The sequence below is a fragment of the Hypanus sabinus genome, chromosome 27 (assembly GCF_030144855.1).
Source record: "Hypanus sabinus isolate sHypSab1 chromosome 27, sHypSab1.hap1, whole genome shotgun sequence".
NCBI classification, from domain to species: Eukaryota; Metazoa; Chordata; class Chondrichthyes; order Myliobatiformes; family Dasyatidae; genus Hypanus; species Hypanus sabinus.
In genome coordinates this window covers 23,944,262-23,965,760 of record NC_082732.1, presented here as the reverse complement: position 1 = coordinate 23,965,760, position 21,499 = coordinate 23,944,262, and the positions used below count along the sequence as shown (strand labels likewise).

The following is a 21,499-nucleotide window of genomic DNA, read 5'->3' as shown; positions in this document are numbered from 1 at the left end:
GCTTTAATTACAAGAGCACATGAGTACAGGAGAGAAGATGAGTTACTGCAATTACATAGGGAATCAGTGAAATTGCACTAGAACGCAGTTTGCAGTTTTGGCCTCCTTACCCTTAAAGTATGCTTACCATTGAAGGAGTTCATGAGTCTGATTCCCGGGTTGTCAGCTGGCCATACGAAGAGTAATTGAGTAGGATTGACTTGCGTACTGTAGAGTTTAGAAGTATAAGAACAGATCTCATTTCAACTTACAAAATTCTTACAGGACTTCACAGGCTGATGCAGGGAAGCTGTTTTCCCCCTTTTGACTGAGGAGTCTAGAACCTGGGACTGCAATCTCAGATTAAAGAACAGACCTATCAGGAATGATTGAAATTCCTTTTTGCAAAGGCTCTTGAATCTGCCCCAGAAGGCTACGGAGTCACTGAGTTTGTTCAAAACAGACAATGATTGATTAATGAATCTGGGGATATGGCAGTATTGTATGATAGTGGCATTGAGACAGAAAGCCAGCTGTCATCTTGATAAACGGCAGAGGAAGTTTGAAGGATGAATGGCCCACACCTACCGCTATTTCTTGCGTTCTTATGCATTGTTTCTCAATAAATCTGCTGACTGTCCCTTCTCAAAATCCCTCTACTCTTGTAAAGTTTAGTTCTCAACCCTTTCAGCAGTTTTTCTGAAAATCCTTAATTGTATCGCTTCAATTATATTCTATCTATGCGTTATCTGTGAGCAACCTATCTTACTTTCCTCTAATTTCCTGCTGATGACATGACTAACCATAACATCCATCATCAATTCTGTTACCTAGTGGAGCGGAACCACACTTGCCTGAGTCTATTTTTACCTTTCCGAAGAATACTCTGAGGTGTATCCAGTTCCCTCACCTGCGTCAATACTAATGTAGTCCATCATGGAGCTATCCTTGATCCTTTATCTGCAAGCTCCCTTTGCACAGTATCATCTGAAGAGGTATAATCAGTTCCATATATGTGCTGATAACACACAATTGTGCTTCCCCCACATTTCTTTTGATCCTCCATTCTCTCTGTGTTGGCAGATTGCTTGTCTGACATGCAATCTTAAATTAGGTCCATTTTTAAATGAGATCCATTTTTGCACTGACAGAAACCATTAAACCCACACCTCAAGCTGTTCCCAAAGCACTGATTCCATTCCCCATCCTTGGCCACTCTGAACAAAACTGTTTGTAATTTTGCATCACAGGTTACATTCCTGGAACTGCCCTAGGCTGCTGACTCCATATTCCACTTAATACAAAGACTGTTAAATTCCACCATCTTAATATCACCCATCACTAGGCTTTGGAAGACCAGCAGAAATGCTGATCACTGAGCATAAGGGTGACAGATGCTGCTCGTTGAGATGAGGGCAGGAGGCTCTGTTTCAGCTCAGTCTGACAGACTGTGAAGGGTGGGAGGATTGCCAAGAGAGTATTAATGTTGTCTGGTTAATGGTAACCAGATGAGCCAAGGCAAGATGGAGAGAATCATTGTTACAGAAATAGAGGTAGGTGATCTCAGAAGGTCAAAGACAATCAATGGTGCAGTCAGTGTATTTTTGATAGAAAAATAATATTTGAAATTCTGATTCATTGTAAGTGCCACAATGGATTACAAAGCTAATTGGACAGTAAAGGCTTTGGTTACCAACATATCAATAAGGATTATACATTCCTTTCCTTTTGAATAATAACAAAATACAGGGTGAAGCTCTCTGGCCCCACACTCAGTGGTCCAGCAAATCCAGTGGTCCACCATGTTTTGAATCTGTACTGCAGGACTTTACTATTAACTAACTGTAACTAAAAATTTATTAAATTAGCTGTACTAATCTTCAGCTAATTAACCTACCAATACAACTTTTTAAAATCTCAGCCAACAGTATTCCCAACTTAGCGACAGTTCTCAGAACCATTATATGACCCTGGGAAGGTGTATACTTCAATAACAATTCTCCTGTTCAGAGGAATTAGCAGACCAGGGGCAAGTTTCATGATCCACATTGTCAGATCCCAGGGGTGCTAGAGTGGAGTTTCAACCTATAACTTCATCCCTACAGAACATCTTAAAGAATTTTTTGGACAATTCAAAGTCAAGCCTTGACTATACTTTTGAGTCAATATGTCCAGACACAGAACCAACAAGCAGTAATATGATTATCATGTGACTTCTTTTTACTTGTAATGAATACTTTGCTTCAGTATTCACCAGGGATAAGGAGCTTGGCCATTGTGGAGTTGTCTTACAGCAGACTGAAATGCTTGACCTTATAGACATCTAAAAAGAGGATGTGCTGGAGCTTTTGAAAGGCATTAAGTTAGATACATCACTGGGACTGGATAAGACATACCCCAGGCTACTGTGGGAAGTGAGGAAGGAGATTGCTGAGCCTCTGGCAATGATCTTTGCATCATCAATAGAGACAGGAGAGGTATCAAAGAATTGGAGGGTTGCAAATATTGTTTCCTTGTTCATGAAAGGGAGTAAGAGATAACCCAGGAAATTATAGACCAGTGAGTCTTACTTCAGTGGTGGGCAAGTAATTAGAGAAGATCCTGACAGGCAGGACTTATGAGTATTTGGAGACATAATCTGATTAGGGATAGTCAACATGGCTTTGTCAAGGGCAGGCCGTGCCTTACAAGCCTGCTTAAATTCTTTGAGGATGTAACAAAACACATTGATGATGGTAGAACAGTGGATATAGTGTATATGGATTTCAGTAAGGCATTTGATAAGGTTACCCAAGCAAGGCTCATTCAGAAAGTAAGGAGGCGTGGGATCCAAGGAGACCCTGCTTTGTGGATCCAGAACTGGCTTGCCCACAGAAGGCAAAGAGTGGTTGTAGATGGGTCATATTCTGCATGGAGGTTGGTGACCAGTGGCATTCCGCAGGGATCTGTTCTGGGACCCTTACTCTTCATGATATTTATAAATGACCTGGATGAAGAAGTAGAAGGATGGGTTAGAAAGTTTGCTGATGACACAAAGGTTGGGGGAATTGCGAATAGCCTGGAGGGTTGTCAGAGGCTACAGCAGGACATCAATAGAATGCAGAACTGGTCTGAGAAGTGGCAGATGGAGTTCAACCCAGATAAGGGTGAAGTGTTTCATTTTGGTAGGTCAAATTTGAAGACAGTATATAGTCTTAATGGTAAGACTCTTGGCAGTATGGAGGATCAGAGAGATCTTGGGGTCCATGTCCATAGGATACTCAAAGCTGCTGCGCAGTTTGACAGCATTGTTAAGAAGGCATATGGTGTGTTGGTATTCATCAACCATGGGACTGAGTTCAAGAGTAGTGAGGTAATGTTACAGCTATATAAGACCTTGGTCAGACCCCACTTGGAGTACTGTGTTCAGTTCACTACTGGAAGGATGTGGATACTATAGAGAGAGTGCAGAGGAGATTTACAAGGATGTTGCCTGGATTGAAGAGCATGCCTTATGAAAATAGGTTGAGTGAACTTGGCCTTTTCTCCTTGAAGCAAAGTACCATGACTTACTTCTTCATCCAGGTCATTTATAAATATCATGAAGAGGAGGGGTCCCAGAACAGATCCCTGCAGAATGCCACTGGTCACCGACCTCTATGCAGAATATGAACCATCTTCAACCACCCTTTGCCTTCTGTGGGCAATGACCATGGAAATAGGTACAAGAGGGATGTCAGAGGTAAGTTTTTCACACAGAGTGCTGGGTGTGTGGAATGCACTGCTGGCGAAGGTGGTAGAGGCAGATACAATAGAGTCTTTTAAGAGGCTCTTAGATAGGTACAAGGAGCTTAGAAAAACATAGGGCTAAGCGGTAGGGAAATTCTAGGCAGTTTCTAGAGTAGGTTACATGGTCAGCACAACATTGTGGGCCGAAGGGCCAGTAATGTGCTGTAGATTTCTATGTTCTACCTAATACTGTTAGTTGCTGGGGAAAAAAAAGTTGTTCAGGACATAGAAAGTTCTTTCCTCCTCTTTGAACTATGCCGTGGAATTTTATGTCCATCTCACAGCAGAGATTGGAGGTCTGTTTAATTCTAATCCTAACCTTAATTTTAAACAGAGGCCCTGTTTCATATTAAGGATTGTGGTGATTAAGCAGAGACCCTGTCTCTAGCAGTGTAACACTGTCAGCTCTTCAGTATATGTTTTGCTCGTATCTTTGGGTTCTTGAAACCATAACCTTTGATTCGCCAGCCAGTGTGCCTCTGCTGAGTTGGCAGTCAGAGTAACCAAACCTTGGATTTCTGAATAACTTACTCCATTCGCTGGAGATCAAGGATTCAAAGAATCACACACACTCCCTCATCTGTTCAGTCTGTCTGTCTCTCTCTCTCTTTCTCTAAACACATGTTTAAGACCTATCGACAACTGAGACAAGGGCACACGTTCCAGATTTCCAGGCTCTTGTATCCCAAATGGAATTAATTTGGGGAAAGAAAGAAATATAAAGTTGTAGAATGAGAGTTGCCAGGGTATTGCAGGAGGGTTGCCAGAATTCACAGGCCGCGGTTTGAACAGTTTAGTGCTCCTGGTGAGAGTACAGACTGCAGTTAACTGAAGCGTTAAGAAAATATGAGCTCAGCGTGGGTATTACTCCATAGAAACATCAATCTTATAATGAAATAACAGCCAGATAGCCCACTGCTTAGACATCAAAGGTCCCATTAATTTCTCTGTTACCTATTCTCCCCACCTTCCCAGCAGTTTTACCACACACCTACAGTAGAGACCGTTTACAGCGGCTCTCCAGATTCGCTGTTGCCAGCTTGAGGTCAGAGTGTCTGCTCCAGAGGTATGTCTGCCTGCCCTCTCTTCCCTTCTTTGCCTTCACAGTGAGTTCCATCACTTTCGTGGTTCGCTAGACCTCCGTTCTGAAGTTCCATCCTCTACACAATGTTGCCCAGGATCACTAACCCAACTAAACCTCCAGTTATAAAACCTCAGCCAGCACTGCACAAAAACCAGAATCAGTTTAATTATCGCTGACTTCCATCTGGGAAGAGGAGCAGATGATTTTCTCTGGTTGTGAGGACACTTTAGCACACTACTCACCACGTGGCATCAACAGTCCCAAGGACGGGGGTCAAGTTCTTAGGCCAGAAGTATATAAGGTGTCTCATTGCTTCCCTGCGAGGTCTGGAAGCTCTTTTGAACAGCTGCCTTTTCTGGCCAGAATTCCCAGCAGTTAAAACTATGTTTTCTTACCACATCAGAGATCACTCGGCCCATTGTGTCAATGCCAGCTCACAGAGCAATCCCAGCCCCTTCTCCACTAACGGCAAGGGACCGTAGTGGTGAGTGCAAAGGTTTACAGTACCAGCAACCCTGGTTCAATTCCCGCTACTGCCTGCAAGAAGTTTGTATGTTTTCCCCGTGACCACGCAGGTAATAAATGTATCCAATTTAGCACAGCAATCTATATCAGGAAGCCAGCTGTCATATCACAGGGTACTGCAGGGCACCCATAGCACACGTCAACACACTCTTCCCCTCCTCCATCAGATCTGTACTCAGTTCTGGTCGCCTCACTACAGGAAGGATGTGGAAGCCATAGAAAGGGAGCAGAGGAGATTTACAAGGATGTTGCCTGGATTGGGGAGCGCGCCTTATGAGAATAGGTTGAGTGAACTTGGCCTTTTCTCCTTGGAGCGACGGAGGATGAGAGGTGTATAACATGATGAGAGGCAATCGTGTGGATAGTCAGAGGCTTTTTCCCAGGGCTGAAATAGTTGCCAGAAGAGGATGCAGGTTTGAGGTGCTGGGGAGTAGGTACAGAGGAGATGTCAGGGGTAAGTTTTTTACTCAGTGAGTGGTGAGTACATGGAATGGGCTGCCGGCGACAGTGGTGGAGGCGGATACAATAGGGTCTTTTAAGTGACTTTTGGTTAGGTACATGGAGCTTAGAAAAATAGAGGGCTATGGGTAAGCCTAGTAATTTCTAAGGTAGGGACATGATCGGTGCAACTTTGTGGGCTGAAGGGCCTGTATTGTGCTGTAGGGTTTCTATGTTCTATGTCCTAACCTTTCCCTGTAAGTTTTACTCCCCACTTTCCCAGGAGCTCTAACGCGGGGACGAGTTAAAGTGGCCAATTAGCCTACCAACTTGCAAGTGTTGGCAAGGAAACTGGATCTCCTGGAAGAAGCCCACCCAGTCACATGTAGAAAGTGCAAATGTCACACGCACAGTGCTAGAGGTCAAGAGCGATCGCAGGCCACGGGAGCGGTGAGGCAACAGCTCATTCACTCTGTGATTATATCAGAGAGAGTGCAGAGGAGGCTCACTGAGATGGTGGAGGACCGGGTAGGCTGATTTTGTTTTGCCTGGAGCAAAGGAAGCTGATCTGACATAAGATTATGTGAGGCATAGAGAGGGCTGATAGTCAAAATAGTTTCCCATTTTCAAAACCAAGGTGAGAGGAAGAAGTTTTAAAGGGGACCTGAGGGGTGAGATTTTACACAGAGTGTGATGAATATTTTTATTTTATTTTATTGAGATAAAGCGCAGAATAGGCCTTTCCGGCCCTTTGAGCTGTGACACCCAGCAGTCCCCCAATTTAACCCGCGCCTAATCACAAAACAATTTACAATGACCAATTAACCTACCAACTGGCACATCTTTGGACTGTGGGAGGAAACCGGAGGAAACCCACACGGTCACAGGGAACATGTACAAACGACCGGGATTAAACCCGGGTCGCCTGTACTGTAAAGCACTGTGCTAAGCACTACACTACCGTGACATCCTAATTTGGATCCACCACCAATGAAGGCAGTGGAATGAGATACAACTACGACATTTAGGAGACATTAGACAGAGACTTAAATAGAATGATACAGGCCTAATGCAGGCAAGCGGGATTAGTGCAAGTGGGCAAAAAAGGTTGGCACTGATGTGGTGAGCCAAATCTATGACCATATGTTATTGGAGCCCAATCTGCATATTTTATAATATGCAAATATATAACTGCAGTGGGCCTGGTCAGGCAGAGTAGAACAGGGGAATTCAAACACACTATTTTATAACCTTGTTGAACTAAAATTCGACCCCCACACTTCTGGGATTGTCCTTAAAGATCCACAAAGGGAGATGAGGTATAATCCATCAAAATTTAATCTAACTGTTGATAAATGGAAAGATGTAAGTACAGAATCTGAGCAGAAGAACACAACGGTATAAACGAGAAGAGAACAGAGTGCCGCCTCCCGCCGGGTCTCCCTCAACCCTTGCCCCCTACTTTTTACGTTTGCTTTTCGTTGCCTCATTTTAAAGCAAGTTATTCCCGCTGGTGCAAGCGTTAACAGTAATGGTCACTCACTGCTGCCTGACCCAGATACCCAGGAGCCTGTGCAGTCACTGTCAGCAGGCCGCCTACTGTAAGGCCACCGGTGTACATAGACTCCACTGACGGTGTTCAGGACCTGCTGGCATTATGTGTTAGACCCCAAGGGAATTCCTGCCTGATCTCCCGAAACCACTGCCAGCCCAGACTGGATACTTCCCTGTATTAGTGCAGAATGAAGACCAAAGCTGGGAGCACCCACTCATCAAACCCATGGTTTGAACCCCTACATAATAAAAATACTCTTTCAATACACACGGCTTCATCCGAGCAAAAGCTGTGATCGTATGAATGTAGTAATCTGTGTCTTCAGCCGTGCTCCCTCTACCTGCTGTGTTAGGTTTCTACCTGTTTCCAAGTGCCTCACTCTTTCCTTCTTCATCTTCCTAGCTATTCATCTGCATGAGCTTTTCCTCTCTCTCTTTCTTTCTGTCTCTCTCTGTCTGCACGTGTATGTACCTCAGTCTCTCTATCTCTATGTGTGTGCCTACAGTACTGTGCAAAAGTCTTAGGCACGTATAAATGGTTAGGGTGCCTAAAGCCTTTGCACAGTGTTGTACTTGTCAATGTGGAGCAGAGAGTGTGTTTGTAAATCTGGCAGGAGCAAAGGACGTTGGCGATGGCAACAGCGGAGAGCTGTGGGAGGGGTGTGGGGTAGAGAAGTACCGGGGAGTGCCGGGGCGGGGGGGGGGGGGCAGCGGCATGGGAGTAGACCTGCCCAGCCCTGAGTCACCAGTCAAGGTAATGGATAAACTCTTCTCGGACTTCCACCTGGGTACAGGTATCGATTTTAACCGACGTTTCAATGACAAACTCTGCCACCTTCATCAGGGATGATGCCAAGGCACATCTAGTCCAGTGGTATATATACTCGGGTTGTCCATCCCTCCTGATTGGATAGTCCTCAACCAATCAGGTTCCTGCTGCTCCACCTTGTTTACAATCCAGTTCTTACTTAGAGCAAGCCCTTCGTCTTTGTTAAATTTCTTATTCCCTAGTCTTATTTCAATGACTTCCTTTACCAAGCGGTCCCAAAAGCCATTGGAGTGACAACCGTCAAAGTCAATCCTAAGGCCATTGCGAGTGCAATGTTCTGTTACCGCCAATTTCTCTGGGTAACCCAGACAGATACAGCTCCTGTGATTCTTGACGTGGGTTTCCGTCGTGCCAATACACGCTGCTCCGCATTCACAGGGGATCCTGAAAACACCAGCCAACCTGACTCCCAGGTCATCTCTGACCCGCATTTGGGCTTCCTCATTGGTCTGTGGGTGGTATTAGTCCAGTATTTCTTCAGGAACCTAGCGATCCTTCCGTGGAAATATAGGGAAGACAGGCGATAACGATGGATTCCTCCTCAATGTCAGGTTTCCTAGTTTTTCCATCGGCCCTTTAAAAGGCCCAGTTGATTTTCTTCACCTTGTGGCTGTTCTGTAGCAACATCAATTCTGTGCTAATGGCTTTTGGGACTGCCTGGTGGAGGAAGTTTTTGAAATAAGACTAGAGAATAAGAATTTTTATAAAGATGAAGTTCTCACTCTAAGTAGCAACTGGAAGTCGATTGAAACAAGGTGGGGCAGCGGAAACCTGATTGATTGTGGACTAACCAATCAGGAGGGATGGACGACAGGGCTATTTATACCACTGGACTAGACATGCCTAAACATCATCCCTGATAAAGATGGCAGAGTTTGTCATTGAAACATCGGCTAAAATTATTACAGATATGCCCGGAAAGCATAAGATATTTTTTTCACCAGGCAAGGTCATTTGATTCCAAACAAATGGTTTATTGATCCTTATGGAATGTCTCTCTGGTGCTTCCTGCTACCTCCCCTCTCCCTTCCCCTTTTCCCAAACATAATTCACCTCTCCCTACTCCCTTCCCACTCTCAGAGACCCATATCAGAATCAGGTTTATCATCACTCACATGATATGCAATTTTTTTTTTTTGTGTGTGGCAGCAGTACAGTGCAATGCATAAAATCATTACAATACTGAGTGTGACCATCATGCCTACGTATGTTCATTCACCGTAATTGTCTCGATTTACTCTTTGTGTGCATTGAATGTGTGTTACATAATGCCCTCTTTCTATGTCCCAATGAGGCACTGTCTGCCTTTGTGTGTATGTGTGCGTGCTAAGGTGGGAGAAAAAGAGAGAGAGAATCTCTAGTCTTGGGGTCTCAGTCATGTTAGTTGCTCTAATGTTTGATGTCAGAACATGTGGGCTGCCCCCACATCACGTCCTTGGATGTGTTGTTTGTTAAAGCAAACGACATATTTCACTGGATGTTACAATGTACATGTGATACATAAATCTGAATCTGATCTGATCCTTCATCTCTATAGCTGTCACGCTGTTTCTTTCTCCCTGCATTTTATCTCCCTTCTCCTCTACGTCCAGATGACCAAAATAGAAAATGCGAGAACTCTGAAAAAAAAGTTTACACAGATTTACAAACTATAATTTTATATACAGACAGTTATGAATTTGAAATGGCTACACACAGGGATTTCTGTGGCAAAAGAAAAGCTTTGATTACTGGTAGTGTGAACTCAGCACTGATCATCAAATTCTAATTGTACTTTGCTGGACCTTGGTGAGGTATATATTATTATCTAAATGGGATTTCTACAACAAATGCTATTCTTTAAAGACTTTCTCTTTAAATAAGTCTGCATGGTTTTAAAAATTTTGTTATACTTTGATTTTTTTTCTTCTTCTAAATCCTCAACAAATAAAACAAACTGAAATTTTATACCACATCTTCACTTCTTCTCGATCAAAATGTCCATTTTACTAGGCTTCTTCTCTGGCATGCTTGAGCTCAGCTTCTTTATCTTGGTGGAAGGATTCAGCCACTCCCAGAGCGACCTCTTCCTCATTCAGAATTCCATTAAAGAGTTGGGAATCTTGGTGCTGTTCCTTCCCACACGCCTGGCAGCTGCAGTGTAGAATCTTCTCCACCAGCTTGTCCACTCTGGGCATTGCCTCATTGCCAGAACATTCCAACTTGACCTGTAATTGATAATTTTTGGTTGATTTTTTGAAGGGTTACCATTTAGGTAGCCAGTTGGCAGTCAGGACTCACAGCGTGAGAAAGATAAAAGAACTGCAAATGCTTAAAGTTAGTGGCGCCTCAAATCCATAATTCGACCATTGCTGCTACTGTCCATTCAGCATTATTTTTGTTCTACTTCAATTTGCATTACTATACTTTGCCCTTCCCATTGTTCTGCACTCATCGCTATACTCATTGTTGTACTGCTTACTCTGAGCTTCACACCAGGCAAGGAATTTCATTGCAGCCTGGTGTATAAACAAAAAAACTCATCTGAATGTGAATCAGAAAGGAAAACAGAAAATGCTGGAGATATTCAGCAGGTCAGGAAGTAGCTGCGGGAGAGGTACAGAGTTAAGTTTCAGGTCCAAGATGTAGAGTTCCTAACTCTGCCTTGCCTTCATCTTGTCTTCCAACTCTGTAGTGTAGCAGTTAATGCAATGCGTTACAGAGCCAGCTCTCACTGATTGGGCTTCAATTCCGGACGCTGCCTGTAAGGCGTTCATACGTTCTTCTTTCTAAGGGCCGCAGTTTCCCCCCACATTCCTGGGATGTACAGTCAGGGGTTAGTGTGGTGTGGGGTGTGCTCTGTTGGTGTTGCCTGCATGGTGTCACTTGGGGTCTGCCCAGCACTATTCCCACTGATTTGATTTGATGCAAATGATGCATTTCACTGCATGTTTCAATGTTTTGATGTGTGCACATGAGAGAAGCAAAGCTTGTCTTTATCTTGTATCTCTTTCTCTCTCCACAGATGCTGCCTGCCCTGCCAATTGTTTCCGGCATTTTTTGATTTAATTACAAGGTGAAAGCTGACACAGGATGGGAAAGAAGAATGAGCAAAGATGAAAGTTAGCATCTTCAGTCTTGGGTTTTAAGAGGCTGCAGTTCACTTGAGGATGGATAGGTGAGTCTAAACATTCTGGACAAAAACTTCAGAGTTGGAGCCAATTCTTTATTTCAGAACAGTGAGCATGTAGGAGGGAGTTTGAGATGGTAAGAAAGGTATTTCAGGAAAAACAGCCCTAGAAAGATTGTGAAATAAGATGGAGAAGGATGAGAAAGCCTGTGGTGCAGAAAATGTGATTGTGCAGATGTAGTTCAAAAGATGATTAGCTTGCATGTTCTCACACAGAGTATCTGTACACATTTAGACAGTGAGGCTGTGTGTACAAGGACGGGGTGGTGACATACAAGAGGAGGAAGCTGTTACTTACAATTTCCCACATGGACTGGGCCGGCATGCAGGAGTCACAGTGAACCAGGGATTCAGTTGACTGTGGAAAGGTGTTGGGAACACTGTAGCTGAAACACTGGCCGAGGCATGCTCTGAAGGAAAAAAAACATAACATTTTATATTGTTTAAATTGTTCTTTTTGGCTTTTTGGATTAATCAAATCATTTTCAAGTAAGCCAGGCAACCAAGTTGAGCTGAAGTCACAGTTCATCATGAATAAAGCCCTCCCACCTTTGAGCACATCTACAAGCTGTGCTGTTGAAAGAAAGCAGCCTCCATCATCAAGGACACCCACCATCCAGGCCATGCTGTCTTCTCAACAACACACACAAAATGCTGCTGGAGCTCAGCAGGAGTTCCTACACCTTCTTCCAGGCAGAAGATTGTGTGCGTTGCTTCAATTTCCAACACCTGCAGATCTTCCCATCTTCATACTTTCTTCTCACTGCTGCCATTGGGAAGGAAGTACAGGAGTGTCATGTCCTGCATCGCCAGGAACAGTTATCACCCCTCAACTATCAGGCTCTTGAACCAGAGGGGTTAACTTCATTCACCCCAACCCTGAACTTACTCCACACACTATGGACTCATTTTCAAGGACTCTACAACTCAGGTTCTCGTTATTTATTACTTCTTTTTGCTTATTTGTATTTGCACCATCTGTTGTCTTTTGCACATTGCTTGTTTGTCCATCTTCGTTGTGTGCAACTTTTCATTGAGTCTGTTGTGTTTCTACTTACTTACTGCGAATGCTCACAAGAAAATGCATCGCAGGGTAGCAGATGGTGACGTATAATGTATGTACTTTGATAACAAATTTACTTTGAACTTAATGCTTTTTGTTTGTACTGCTCAGTTTCCATTTCAACACTTCCACTGCTCCCCAAATATGGTGATTTTGTGGCATGATGCCCGCAGGTGCCAGGTGCCCTCTGGTACTCAATCTGGGCACTCTCTTAATGAGTGAGTCTCAAGAAGTAGTGTTAGCTGACAGTGTTACATTGGTGCATAGAATATATTCGTAGTGAATGAGATATTCATAGGCATTAAACTGAAATTACAATGATGTGAGATGGTTTCTTGTAATAAATCTTCACGTTAACAGCAAGACCATGAATTCCCTTTGAATTGTGTGATATTCTTCTTTAATCTTCTACAAGTATTCAGATGGTGAAGTTCCAGGGGAGACTGGAGTCCCACAGTAGTCTTAGTAAGCAGTGATGTGTTCGTTCACACCTCAGGTAAGAGAGGAGGAAAGCAAGCAGCGTTTGCTGCACGATCAGCCGCGCGAGAAGCCTGCACATCATGCCTGTCACCATGGAAGCCAGTCGGAAACTCAAAGCCTTCAGAGATCCACAGGAACTGGCTTCCACCTCTCAGCCTTAGCTACCATCTGGCTGGGGTATCTTAAGTTCAAGAACAGACCCGACCCTTTCAAAGAGAAATGCACAACAGATTTTAACTAGGGTGTACAACTTCAGTGTGTAACAGATCAAGGTCTCACATGCTGACTTCCTGTACTGAGGTTACAGGAAGCCAAAATGAATTACTTATCCTGGGTAACTTATGGTCTTTAATCCCTCAAAACCATTTGCAATGTCCATAACATATAATTCCGAGAAGTTATTAACATGAGAGCTTTCAGGAACAAGAGCTCTTGGCTCTGACATTCCTCAGTTTTCGATGTGACCTCATTTTCTGCAGACCTTCTTGAACACATTATACTGCCCGCTGTGATAATTTGCACCAAAGAGCAGTTCTACAAATGGATTCCTTGTTGGGTTACCTCCCTCCTTACCAGCTGAGGATGGGGAATGTGCGTAACAGCTCCCAGGAAATGCGTGTTAACTATATCCATAAGGTTGAAGGAGAGTGGGATTTTAAAAAAATCTGTAGGAGCAAATTGAGAAATACAAGTTTTTTTAGAGAGAGTGGTGAACACATGAAGTGGTGGTGGAGGCAGATACATTTGGGACATTTAAGAGACTTTTAGATAGGCACATAGATGGAGGATATGTGGGAGGGAAGAGATAGATTGATCTTGGAGTAGGTTAAAACTTTGGCATGACATCTTAGTTCAAAGGGCATGTACTGTGATGTTCTATATAAGGAAATTCATGGTTCCCAGGTTGTAATGGCTGTACCTTCCTTCAGTCAGAAATGTCTGTTTTCTACAGTAACCCACACCATATCACTCCACAGACACCTGCTGTAATTCTTTCACTTCATTCAATAAATACCCTAACTTGAATAAGCTTTGCTACTGTTGCATGCTGGGGGGTGGTGAGGGGGGAGGCTTTGGTGCTGCTTGTGCACAGGAGGGGGAGGGGTGCTTTGGGGTTCTGAAGCTTCCTTGTCGTTCATTCTTTGAGGTTCTTCTTTTGTTTCGAGGATATCTGTGGAGAATAAGAATTTCAGGTTGTATATTGTATACATTCTCTGCTATTAAATGGAACCATTGAATACTACCCATAATTAAACTAATGGAATATATATTCTGAATAAATACCATGAAGTATTTTATGATTATAATTAGTACTATTATAATTACTAAAATGTATGAGAGAGTTTATGGAAATTGGATTTCGGTAAGTCAGGTTATTTGTGACCCACCGAGTCCAGTATATAATGTTTTCTGAACAATGGAGAGGGTTTACCAAGTCTGAGAATTCTTCTGTCTGCTGCCATCTTCATTCAAATAAGTGTTATTTTAATCCAAATGCACTGCAAGGTTAGTCTAACATTCTGCTTTTCGTACCTACCTGTTCTTGATGGACTTTGACTCACATCCGGTGTGGCCAACTATCTGGGTGATGTTCTTTGCTTCACACCAGGCACTTTTATCAGGAAACAGAGCCAGTTTATTGATGGGAGGTGGTGGTGCCACAACTAGAGATGGGAGCAGGATGCCCAACACAAACCAAAGCATTACGGTCAAATGTTCCACCATGGCCCTAGAGGAAGCAAAATGTCAATTAGCGATGAATGACCACCTGAAGGATTTGATCAACCCAGGGGTACTCTATATCCATCCAAGGAACGGGAAATGAATGAGAGAGATCCATGGACTCTCCCCACCAGTTTTCTGTGGTCTTTCTCTGACTTTCCTCCTCCTCCTCCTTATTATAAATCAGGAGTTGATCCTTTTCAGTTTCAGGGTTATTCCAACATCATGCACGCAAAATGTAGTTTACCACAGGGAATCTGGGAACATGTCAGGCCATGTTAGTAGTGAAAGAGGAAGACTGAGCCAATATCCCAGATGGACGAAATGCACCAGAACTTGTCAGAAAGAGCAAGTTACTGAAACCTCAATATTGAGTCAGCAGCATCAGACCAAAGACGGTGTGCTGTTGCTCATTTTAACATCTGGCCCCATTGTAACTGAGCAAGAAACCGCAGACAGGCCGGAATGGGAGTAGAATGGGGAATTGCAGACAGCAGGAAGCTGAGGGTCAGGCGAGTGGACTGAACACCACTTCATGGCCAAGAGGTCACCCAGTCTGTATTTGGTTTCTCCGGTGTCATGGATACCACATGATGAGCAGTTCCCTCGCTGAGAACAAATGCAAGTGAATCACCAGCTCACCCCGGGGGGGGGGGGAGTTTGGGCTCCTGGATGGTGGGAGGGGGCAAAAGGGCAGCTGTTGCATGACTTTTTGAACTAAGAAGGGGGCTGAAGAATAGACTAGGGAATTGAGGAAGGCAATGGTCTCTTTGAAGTGCAGCATAGAGGGGGAGAGGGACCAATGTGTCTGTTGGCAACACCTCTGAAGATGTCAGAAACTGGGCGGGACTATCCGTTGGATGCAGGGGCTGGTGGGGTGGGAGGTAGGAAGAAGTCAGCTACACTTTTTTTCTCCAGGGACATAGTTTCAGAAAAAGGAGTTGCCTATTAAGATGAAGTAGAGGATAAATTATTTACAGAGTTACGAATGTTTGGAATTGCTTGCCCTAGAGATCAGATGTTGCCAAGTCATTGAATATGTTCAGAGCTGGGATAGACAGGATTTTGGAGTATAGGCGAACTGAAAGACAATCTGCAACAGGCAGGAAAGTTGAGATAAGGCCAAAATCAGGTCAGCTATGAGTTTACTGAATGGTGAAGCAAGCCAAGGGAGCCATATGACCTGGTCATGTTCCGGTTTCCTATGTGACTTGTTGAATTTTTTTTTCATATGGGCTCAATTAAGTCTTAAGTGTTTGAAACTGGTCAACGCACAAACAGAGAGTATGGGGGGGGAGGGGGAGAGGTCAAAGCTTTGGTTCTCTGTTGAGGCGAGTTTTAAAACTTTGCATGCCCCCCCCAAGTGCACGGCAGGACTGCAGGCATCACAGCTCCAGTAGCCTGGGTTCACTCCTGACATCCGACACTGCCCGTGTGGAGTTTGCACGGTCTCCCACACCCCTCCTCCCCCCCCCCCCCACCCTGGCTGCTCACTTTTCCTTCCAGATTCCAACGACAAGAAGTTTGGTACATTAATGGACCACTGGATGTTGCCCGTAGTGTGTAGGAACAAGTGGTAGAACCGCGGGAGAGTTCGTGGCAGTGAGAACAAAATGAAATGGTGAAGAGCAAATGGAACCTTGGTGCTAGGTACAGACTCAATGGGCCGAAGGGCCTGTTTCCAAGCTGAATGACTACATGATATGATGTGCAACTTTGCCATTGAACCCTCCCAATTTCTACAATTGCACATATAGCTATCACTCAATAAAACATCTAATTGTAGGACCAGCTGAGAGGATCATAGGGGTCTTTCTACCACCCATTGGGGTCATTTATCAGGAGTGCTGCATTTGCAGGGTCCTTACTGTTAGTAATGATCCCATCCATCCATCCAGCATCCTCTTTGACTTTCTACCATCAGGCAGGAGACTCCGATGCATAAAAACATGAACGGTCAGGATGGGAAACAGTTTCTTCCCTCAGGCCATTAGGCTTCTGAACTGCCTACAGTATCATATTCAAAGTGTCACTGTTTAATCTGTTCCCTACCTTATGATATTTAATATTAATGCACTTTAGTTCATTATTCATGTGTGATTAATCTGTAGATTTTATCCTTACCCTCATAAGTTATCATGTGTTATGGGTACTACTGTGCTTTAAACCCTGGTTCGAAGAAACGTCTTGTTTCTATATACAAGCACTTTGTACATTATATGGTTATATACATTATGCACACTTATATAGTTAAGTGGCAATAACCTTGAATTGATTCAGGTCCACTTGCAGAGCTGTGTAGACGTCAAACTTGAGAGAATATACACTCAAGAAGTTACATTTTAAACATATCCTTGCCTGATTCTTACTTTCACTTAGAATTAGGTGGTTTGACCTCATTCTGAGCACCTTCCAATCACTGGGTCCCGCGCCTCTCTTCAGTTGAGTAAGTTCCCAACTTAATCCGCTGTGGGTCTTTAGTTTAAAGTTTGACATTGTTCTGCAAATGGTAAGGTTTCTGGAGCCTAGGCTGGAACACTTGTCTGTTACAATCTCCGCGCCTTTTGCAAATGGTGAAAGATGGAATACCAACTTTCTTACACCCACATTCACCGTACAAGAAAAAATAATGTCCAAATCCAGGTCAATCAGCAGTGCTTTTCTTTGATGAAGATTCATGTAGAACATCTGTACAATATTTCTAGTGGTGGGTGAGTCTAGGACCAGAGGTCACAGCCTCAGAATAGAAGAATGTCCCCTTTAGAACAGAGGTGAGGAGAAATTCCTTTACCCAGAGGGTGGTGCAGCTGTAGAATTCATTGGCACAAGTCCTGGAGGCCAAGACAATGGGTGTATTTAAAGCAGAGGTTGATAGGTTCTTGATTAGTAAGGTGCCAAAGGGAGAAAGCTTGAGAATGGGGTGGTGAGGGATAATAAATTGGCCATAATTGAATAGTGGAGAAGCCTCGATGGGCTGAACAGCCTAATTAAGTTCCTATGTCTTATAGTCTAACATAATACAGACTTATTTCATGTCCCCATCTCAAAATCTCATTTCATTGACCTCTCAAGATACGTTGTCCAATGGCAGACCGTGGGTCAATCACAGTACACACACTTGAACCATGACTTGTCCTCCAACTTTTCTTTCTCTGTTGTTCCATCTTAAAGTGGAAGCCATGTGAAAGATCCATTCCAGAGAGGATGAATATTGGAAAGGAATTGATGAGGGGAGTGAAGAGGAGCAGAGAAGTTAAACAGTAACATAAAGAAGATCAGGGTGGGTTCAATAGTTATCTCACTCTTGACAAGGACACAGACTCATGGAAATGCAATCCAAATATAATCAACTGGACAACACATCATGGAGAAGGATTACATACGGGGAAAGAGAACTAATGGACACAAAACATAAAAGGGGAAGAGGGAATTCCATAATAGTTGCAAGAATCTTCACCAAACAAAATACAATATTACCAACACAAGAAAGTCAGCAGATGCTGTAAATCCAAAGCAACACACACAAATGCTGGAGGAACTCAGCAGTCACGAGGAAATCTGCAGATGCTGGAAATTCAAGCAACACACACAAAATGCTGGTGGAACGCAGCAGGCCAGGCTGTGTCTATAGGAATGTGATTGTGTAGAATCGTGAAATATACTAAACATGTCAACGAGGTAGAGGGTGACAACCTTTTGTGCACAGTTTAAATTCCTTTGTGCACTAGTAGTGAAAGATGTGTGTGTGCACACATGTACACACCTTAGAGGGAACATTGCCTCCCCCCACCTTTTTATTCTGGCATCTTCTCCCCTCCTTCTCAGACCTGACGAAGGGTCTCGGCCCGAAACGTCGACAGTGCTTCTCCCTATAGATGCTGCCTGGCCTGCTGTGTTCTATCAGCATTTTGTGTGTGTTGCAGGAACTCAGCAGGCCAGGTAGCACCTACAGAAATGACTAGAGGGTTGACGTTTTGGGCTGAGACCCTTCTTCAGGACTAAGAAGGAGGGAAGAAGATGCCAGAATAAAAAGGTGGGGGGAGGCAATGTTCCCTCTAAGGTGTGTACATGTGTGCACACACACATCTTTCGCTACTAGTGCACAAAGGAATTTAAACTGTGCACAAAAGGTTGTCACCCTCTACCTCGTTGACATGTTTAGTATATTTCACGATTCTACACAATCACATTTCTTTTTCCAGTTTCTGATCTGGGCAGTGTTGACAATGTGGAGCTGGTAATGATTTGTCTGCTGGTTTTAGAACTGGCTTATTTATACTGTTTTTAATTGAAGAAATTATTGATTCACTGTGCCGAATTCCATAGAAGCAAAGGGCGTGAAGCACAAAATAACTGCTAGCTCATTTAAAGCAGAATGGCTTAATGCAACAGCAGAAACTGCCACACCAAAAGCTCGTGAGGTCAGGAGCGTGCAACTATGAGAATTATTTATGTACAATACAGAAACTGGTGTTACCTGTACATAGTGTTGTGATGTAAAAGTTGCTGGAGAATTTGCAAGTGGGAAGAAGTGGGGTGATATTTGGAAACATGACTTCTTAAAGCATCATTTAGCAAACAAATCACATATGGATGGTGTGCAAAAGTTTTGGTGAGAAAATCCTTCATTACCCGCTTCAGACCTGCTACGTCTCTTTTGTGAGAGTGCAGATGAATGAGAGCAAAAACAATCAATCCCAGAGATCAAAGTTCTTATTGACAGTGTTTTGCTCACTGTTAAATTGAATACCTCTCTATATAAACTTCAGTGCGCACGTGTCATTGTCACCGGGCAAAAAATTGCACAGCACAAGATTTTTGCACACACTGGTCATTACAGATTAGAGGGAACACTGGGGGGCAGGGGGGAAGAGGCTAGTTGGAAGGTGATAGGTGAAGCCAGGGGGTGGGAAAGGTCAAGGGCTGGAAAATGTTACCATTCATATTCCATTACTAACTCGTATGTTAGGTAAATTGACTGTGATGTGTTTGTTTGTTCCTCTCCATGCCTTGTGGTGCATCGGGCAGCAACCTTGTCATTCGTTTAGCATTTTTGTCTGTGTTTTTTTACAAGGCCAAGTTGCTAGCTCGACGCTCAACCCAGCATAGATGGAAAGCGTGCAAGGGGCTGGCTGGATTTGAACCCGCGACCACTGGCCTCAAAGTCTGGTGCTGATGCCACTACACCACTGTCCGGCCACAGTGTGCTTGTGTTACCACTTCATTCAATAACTTGATCAAACTGACTAAAGACCCTCGTAAGTGGAGTGAGCCACAACTAAAAATGGCTCTGTTAACTGCCAGAGTTCTCCAGGCTTAGCTGTCTTGCCACAAGAGGAGCGGAGAGAAGGGAGACCCAGCCTCGGCGGGCATGGTAGGCATTGCCTTGCCACTCACTCGATGGCTCAGGAGGCATTTTCCTTGGACCCAACCCAGACAAAGGGAGCAGCGGCATAGGTCTTCTGCAGCGTACAGGGAGCACTAGTATCACACTACCCAGGGGAAAAGAAGCAATGGTCAGATCCTGGCAGCAGGTCCCAGAGAAGAAATGATCCAGACACAAAATGTGGACCCACCCAAGGACAAGATTGGGTTTGAGACAGGTCCCTGGCTGAAACTGTGGGTCACTGGGAGGATAACGAATAGCACAGAATGAAGATAAATAAATATTTATGAAGTAGAAGAAACATACTGAGAATTTTTAAAACATCATATTCAAACCGACACTCGTAAAATCCCATTTCTTATGCCAAGAACATAATGAATTATTACTCCCATGCAGGTTCTGTTATGTCTTTTACAGATAGGATCACACCATCTGAATTAGCAGGGGTGTAGAAACTCAACAATTATATTTCATCAGGCAGAGACACTTCGAGTTTATTTAACTGGTGCTGGCTTGTAAATGTCACAGTCAGAGTGCTGGTTCGGCACGGACAGTCACCGTCCGCAGCTGCCAAAGGCAGCAGACCGACTTTATGCAACTTTACAAAGAGGTTAAAATAATCAAAACCAGAGCATCGCTTGCTCTTGAACAGTCAACAAACAAGTTGGAACCAGTAACGAGAAATCAGAACTTGTAATGTCAACTCTTCCAGGAACTTTCCCAAATAAAATATCAGAGTGAGCCAGAATTTGTAATCCAATCTATCCATTCCATTTTAATAAACCATCCACTAAGCCCTACCTGAAAGCGTAGCCCCAAGCATGCCAAATCTATCCAGTAGGTCCTGACATAAAGGTGGCCATACTTTGCAGTGGTTTTATTGACCTCATATTCTGCCTCTCAAATGGTCCCTCAGGATGTAGGGGGACTTGCTTCCAGGTATTAAGAGCAAGTTGGAACTGCAGGGTCACCCTGAGGAGATGCCAGATGGATAGCGATGAGATGGTGCTTTTGGTGCAAATGGTGATGGTGATGGAGATGGTGCAAGTGGTTACACCACTTGCATAACACGCTGTGTCCTCCTGACTCGTGCCCTTCAGATTCCCAATGCCATCCTGAAGGCTCCATCGCCACTCCCGGTGGTCATGGGTCAGTGGGGATGCTGAACTTCCTCCGGAGAGCTTTTGAGTGGAGCTTACTGTCTGAATGGGGGCGACAGGGCGCTGACATTGACGTGGCATGGTGAAGATCTCGAGGAAGCGGCTGATTGCATTCCCTGGTTGACAGCATCTGATGTAAGAGTGCCAGGAGGGCAGCGATCGCTGCCAACCCGTAAACGGCGGAGAGCAGTCTCGCTTGTTGCATCACTGCCTGGTCTGGAGGCACCAATGAGGCTGCAGAGGGTCGTAGACTCAGCCCGCTCCACCAGGGGCACAACCTTGCCCACCATCAAGGACATCCGTCACTAAGTACTCTCGCCATCCAAGACATGCCCTCTTACC

At 44.1% G+C, this 21,499-nt stretch overlaps 1 protein-coding gene across 9 annotated transcripts in view; it reads right to left on the bottom strand.

Moving 5' to 3' along the window:
- Positions 1-7,109: 7,109 nt before the first annotated feature.
- nbl1 (NBL1, DAN family BMP antagonist) overlaps positions 7,110-21,499 on the bottom strand; it is a 64,680-nt gene continuing 50,290 nt past the window's right edge. For all 9 annotated transcript variants that reach the window (XM_059951979.1, XM_059951976.1, XM_059951978.1 and 6 more), the window contains exons 2-4: positions 14,427-14,618; positions 11,645-11,756; positions 7,110-10,384 (exon numbers count right to left, since the gene is read on the bottom strand). In XM_059951979.1, coding sequence (XP_059807962.1) covers positions 10,166-10,384; positions 11,645-11,756; positions 14,427-14,614 — 519 coding nt within the window. In that variant the 5' untranslated portion in view covers positions 14,615-14,618 and the 3' untranslated portion in view covers positions 7,110-10,165. The remainder of the gene's footprint in view (positions 10,385-11,644; positions 11,757-14,426; positions 14,619-21,499) is intronic.